This window comes from Hipposideros armiger, unplaced genomic scaffold (assembly GCF_001890085.2).
Source record: "Hipposideros armiger isolate ML-2016 unplaced genomic scaffold, ASM189008v1 scaffold_15, whole genome shotgun sequence".
Lineage (NCBI taxonomy): Eukaryota > Metazoa > Chordata > Mammalia > Chiroptera > Hipposideridae > Hipposideros > Hipposideros armiger.
Window position 1 is genome coordinate 4,686,592 of NW_017731365.1, and position 5,596 is coordinate 4,692,187.

The following is a 5,596-nucleotide window of genomic DNA, read 5'->3' on the forward strand; positions in this document are numbered from 1 at the left end:
CTATAGTGTCTCAAAAATTTATCTATAGACTTCTAGAAAGAAAATTTAAAAGATAAATTAAAAGTTTTTCCAATTCTACCAATACCTACCAACTTACAAAACTGTAGAAATCACAAAAATATACAAGCACACACTCCATTAACCATCAGAGAGATAATGTCACTGTGTCACATAGCCTCTGGAAAAATCCACTGCACAGTCGTGAGACAATGAGAGTGACAAAGCCAAATTACTTGTGAAAAATTACTTAACACCACAATATGTACTTAAATGCAGTGACCTCTAAATTCTAAATAACAGACTTTCCAATTCTGTTAAGAATTTAGTATTTGATATACGAAGCTACATTTTCCAAAGACAAAACTTTTTTTAAAATGTATTAAAAATATAAAGTCATAAATCTCTGACATCCCAAAGAATCTGTACCTCCTGGCCAAGGTGGCTGGGGCGGGGGCTGTTGTCAGAATGAAACCAGGAGAGAAGCAGCACCAAGATGAGATGAGGGCATGGAACCCCACAGCCGACCTTCCTATTTAGCACTGTCCTTGGGGCACTCATTCCCTCGTGCCACCTAACAGAGGTAAGCAAGGTAAAATCTCAACTTAAATAAGAAATGCGTGTTACTAGTATTAAGCTTTTTAGGAAAAACCAACACTGCAGGCATCAATATGTAAGTTCTAGATTAATGACATAGCTCTGCCAGTGAATTAAGTGATAGCGACACTGTATCCCAAACACCACATACCGACTAAGGGGGTCGAACCATAAAAAGATATGTTAACACTGAAAGAAAAATGCAGTTACTTGGAAATTCATTTATTCACAGGTGATCTGTGTGGTCACAGCGATAAACAAATCTGAGTGTTATACACTGCTCTCACTTACTAGGTATTGACCTTAACACACAAGGGCTCAGAATCAAACTTCTTATATTGTAAGACTGAAGATAAGACTAAGGAATGGAGGAAAGAGAAAGAGAGAGGACACGGAGGGAGAAAGGATGAGAGGAGAGGGAATGAAAGGTGACAGGGAGGCTAGAGCTCCCTGGGGACTGCCGGGAAGGGCAAAGCTGGGCTGGGGGCCCCTCCCCCTGTTGCTCTGTGGCAAGGACAGGGGACCTCCTGCAGCTGATGTGTTCCCAGGGACTCTGCAGTCCTGCTGATATCATCGTTTCTACCACTGCTGCCCTGAGAAGTAAATATAAAAGGGCTACAATACTGCAACTGCATCAGTGGCATGGAAAGGTGAGGGAGACGGTAAAGAAACAGGAATCCAACAAACATAAAAAGGTACCAACTTCAGAAGAAAAAAGACAGATCAAAGTAAAAGGGAAACGCTTGAACAGTTATTTTTCAAAAAATAAAATTCTGAGTAGTAAAGGAATTGAAAGCAGAGTCTCGAAGAGATATCTGTATACTCGTGTTCATAGAGCACTCTTCGCAATAGCCAAGAGGTCAAGGAACCCAAGTGTCCATTGATGGATGGATGGATGGATGGATGGATGAACAAAATGTGTCTATACATAGAATGGAATATTATTCAGCCTTAAAAATTAACTTTGAAGACTATGTTAAAGGGGATAACCCAGTCACAAAAAGACAAATACTGTATGATTCCACTTATATGAGGTACCTACAGTGGTCAAATTCATAGACAGGAAGTAGAAGGGTGGTTGCCAGTCTTGGGGGAGAGGGAAATGGGGAATTATTATGTAATGGTACAGAGTTTTAGCTCTGCACGATGAAAAAGTTCTGGAGGCGTTGCACAACAATGTGAATATATTTAATACTACCGAACTGTACACTTAAAAATAGTTAAGATGGTAAATTTTACATTATGTGTTTTTTACTATAATAAAAAAAGAAATTCTGGGTAGTGATTAAAATTCAGGGTACAAACAGAAGAAAAAAAATCCAACCTTATATAAATTGTAGATATTTGATCTAGATGATGAGATTAATAAAACCACATGTCTTTAATTCTCTTTTAAAGTATGAATACAAAAGACTTTAATGGCTGGAGCAAAATCAGTAGGCATGGAAGAAAGGATGTGAATCTGAGCTCCAACGGGCTTCGGCAGTACATTTCCAGAGAAGAGCTGTAGAAAGAAAGGTAGACCCTGTGAGAGATGAACAAGCCAAAGGTTACAAGCACAGTTCTTGTGCCCACAACCATCTTGGCTGATTGTCTGACGACTGCAGACAGCCATTAAAGACTACAGTGACCAAGGGAAACCCCTAGGAAAATCACCATCCCAATTGCACATCTCTCCGTGGCAATTCAAATGAAGATTTGAACTTCCCCTCAGCACCTTGTCAGGAGGTTGAGTTTCTCCTGCTTCCCAAACTCCAGCTCAGGAAAAGTTGATTTGTCCACAGGAGGCGTAGTTTCCAAAGCTGTCTACTGTGAATCTCTGAGAGATGTGGATTGAATTGAGCTTTAGGGTACCAAAGTAGAAGTTCTCAAACAGCTGAAAAGAGAGAAGAAAAACCCAGAATGAACATCTAAAGAATATTACAGATGGAAATATTAAACATCAGGTTCTCTTGTAAAAACACGACAACCATCCCCACAAACCGCTCATGCTTTTTTTTTTTCAGTATTTATTCTGAAAAATGATCCTGGAGAGGAGGGATGGGTGTGGGAGTAAGAAGAGAACAGCAGCTCTTCTCTCTGATTAATTTTAAAGCCTCCTCTGACCAAATGCACTAGAGAAAGAGATCGGAAGAATCATTTCCAAAATTTAATGAGCAGATATGACCAAGAACTTGTAACAAACACCCTAACTCACAGGGCTGACAAAGCTGCTTCCATGACTTCCAGTCACTGCACAAGATGCTAGTTTTGTTACAGCCTGGGTAAAATTTATATAATGCATTCCTCTACCTAGTCAATAACATTTATTAGAAGCACTGACTAAAACAAATAGATTTCCTGACCCACAGATGATTCTGACAACCAGTGAAGAATACAGAACACTTACACACACAAAACAGCCAGAGCAACACTTCTATTGGAGGATAGAACACGCGCAAATGATAATATTTATCCAAAACCTTTCGTTAGACTTGGATTCAAGCCAGCATCCTAAAGTAAATGCTCTTTACACAATTCTTCACTTTAAAAGCTTTCAAGTGTGTCAGAGGGAGGGATAAGCCAAACTCTGAGAGAAATCTGCTCTTGTGATTAGCACATTTATAAGGAGGAATCCAAAGTGACATTGGAATTCATCCCAGGAACACCTGAAACTAATATAAAATAATACTGAGTGTCAACAGTAATTGAAAAATGAAAAATAAAAAACATACACACACAAAAAAATCAACTGTGGAAGAACAAGTTGAGCAGTAAAAAAAAAGACCAAAAAAAGAATTCATCCCAGGAAAATTAAGCCACACTGCTAAGGAGTACCAAAGAGTAAAACAGGGCTTGCCATCTTCTGTTAGGATGCAAGAGTTGCTCTTTCTTTCTTTTTGACATTCAATATTATTTTATAGTAGTTTCAAGTGTACAGCATAGTGGTTAGGTATTTATATAATTTATGAAATGATCCCCCCATAAGTCTAGTACCCATCTGACACTATGCATAGTTTTTACAATATTATTGACTATATGCCCCATACTGTATTTCACATCCCTGTGACTATTTTTGTGACTACCAAACTGTACTTCCTAATCCCTTCATCTTTCTCACCCATCCTCCCCAACCCCTTCCCATCTAGCAACCATCAGTTTGGTCTCTATGAGTTATGAGTCTATTTGTTTTGTTTGTTCGTTTATTCTATTCTTTAGATTCTACATGTAAGTGAGAGCATATGGTATTTGTCTTTCTTGGTCTGACTTATTTCACTTAGCATAATACCCGAAGAGTAGCTCTTTCTTAAAATGTCAGTAAGATCCCAAGAAAGCTTTTCAATATTTATACCCAATAATGCTTGAGTAGAACCTAAGGGTAGGACCTTTGCACATTAGCAAGTGACTGTCTCTTCTCTGATTTTTATACAACCCCCACAGCCATGAACTTCAGCAACTGACGCCTTTCCTCTTCCTGCAATTAATGGCCTAGCAAAACGCCTGGGGTTCATTAAAGGCTAACTTTATAAAAGCCCAGTAAATATTGATTCTTCAACATGACATCAACTTGACCCCAAAGATCTATTTAGAGGTTGTATGCTGCATTGTCTTGTCTTTCAGAAAGGTGATCAGTGCTTGCCTGCATTGATTTAAACAATTAACTCCTCTTCCTAACTTTGATAGCCTGTTCAAACCATATCCACCCTTTTGTGTAAAGAAATACAACCCGAAAAGGTTATCTGCTTATCCCTTTGCTGAATGTTAATTTGAAGTGAAAGCCGTGTCAATGAGACTGACAGTTTACAACTTTGCAAACTGAAGCCTTCTAGGTACAAAGAAGACATAACCAAAGAAGCAATAAAAGACGAGACAAAACAAAACTAAAGGGAACTCATAACACTTCTAACAAATTAAAGATTAGCAGCCTATAGGTCCTCTACCTTCTTCTCTTTGTGCCTACATTTCCAAGTGGTGGAGACACCACAGCTAGAGCTGGAAAGTGACCGACCTCTGACTTCACTTTGCAAATACAGTGCAAGACTTGGCAAAGACGACGACGAGGGAGGGCAGCAGGAAGGCAGAAATGGGCGTGGTGGTCCAGGCCAACTAGACCAGGTTCGATGATAGGAGGGTTCCTAAAAAGCAGTGCCCAAGACTAAGGCTAGAGATATAAGGAGGGTAAATCTGATTAAGAGAGACTGAGGGTCAGGTTCAGAAGACTTCATTCTAGATAGTGGGGAAACCAATGAAGGTTTCTGAGTGAGGTGGGGGCCCAAGATGAAAATTCTGTTATAGGGAAATCAACCTGGGTGTGGTGCTGATTGGAGAAGGGAACAAAAGAAAGAAAGAACGAACGAAAGAAAGCCAGCATGGAGACCAGAGTTCCATCATGAGGGAGACAGTGAGTGTCTCTTGACTAAAGCAGCAGTGGGCCTGCCAAGATTGGAGCAGATGTGAAATACTATGAATGAAACACAAAGAAGATTCGATGATTTTCTGGATGAGAAGAAGGAGGTAAGAAAAGGAGATGAGAACAATCATGGATGACAGAGTAAATGGGGTATATGTGGGTATCATTAACAGCAACAGAACATTTCTGAAACGGAGCTATTTTATAGGGAAAAAATTCAGGTATGTTTACATACTCATGGCTGTATCTTTACCTGTATGTGTCCCAAGCCCTTTCCAAACTAGGGTTTTCCTGGTACATTCCGAGAATACACATTAAAGGCATGAAATCATGTTAAATGGAAGTATACTACCATAAAAAGCTTTACAACTGTCCTTTGTATTATTATTAATTCTTTATATGTTAGAGAAATGAACCCTTTGCATTCTAAATTGCAAATATATATTTTCCCCCAGTATGTCATTTGTTTTTGTTGTTTTTTTTTAAAGATTTTTATTGGGGAATTGGGGGGATGGGAACAGTGCTGGGAATTGGGGGAAGGGGAACAGACAAGTTGCTGTCCTTTTGTTCTTCAGTCTAGTTGTGGAGGACGTTGCTTCACCGGCCCAAGTT

The 5,596-nt window shown here is 39.3% G+C and overlaps 1 protein-coding gene across 5 annotated transcripts in view; it reads right to left on the reverse strand.

Moving 5' to 3' along the window:
- Positions 1–800: 800 nt before the first annotated feature.
- Positions 801–5,596, reverse strand: part of ASCC1 (activating signal cointegrator 1 complex subunit 1) — a 124,827-nt gene continuing 120,031 nt past the window's right edge. For all 5 annotated transcript variants that reach the window (XM_019625483.1, XM_019625509.1, XM_019625500.1 and 2 more), the window contains exons 10-11: positions 2,312–2,470; positions 801–2,098 (exon numbers count right to left, since the gene is read on the reverse strand). In XM_019625483.1, the coding sequence (XP_019481028.1) occupies positions 2,354–2,470 (117 nt within the window). In that variant the 3' untranslated portion in view covers positions 801–2,098; positions 2,312–2,353. The remainder of the gene's footprint in view (positions 2,099–2,311; positions 2,471–5,596) is intronic.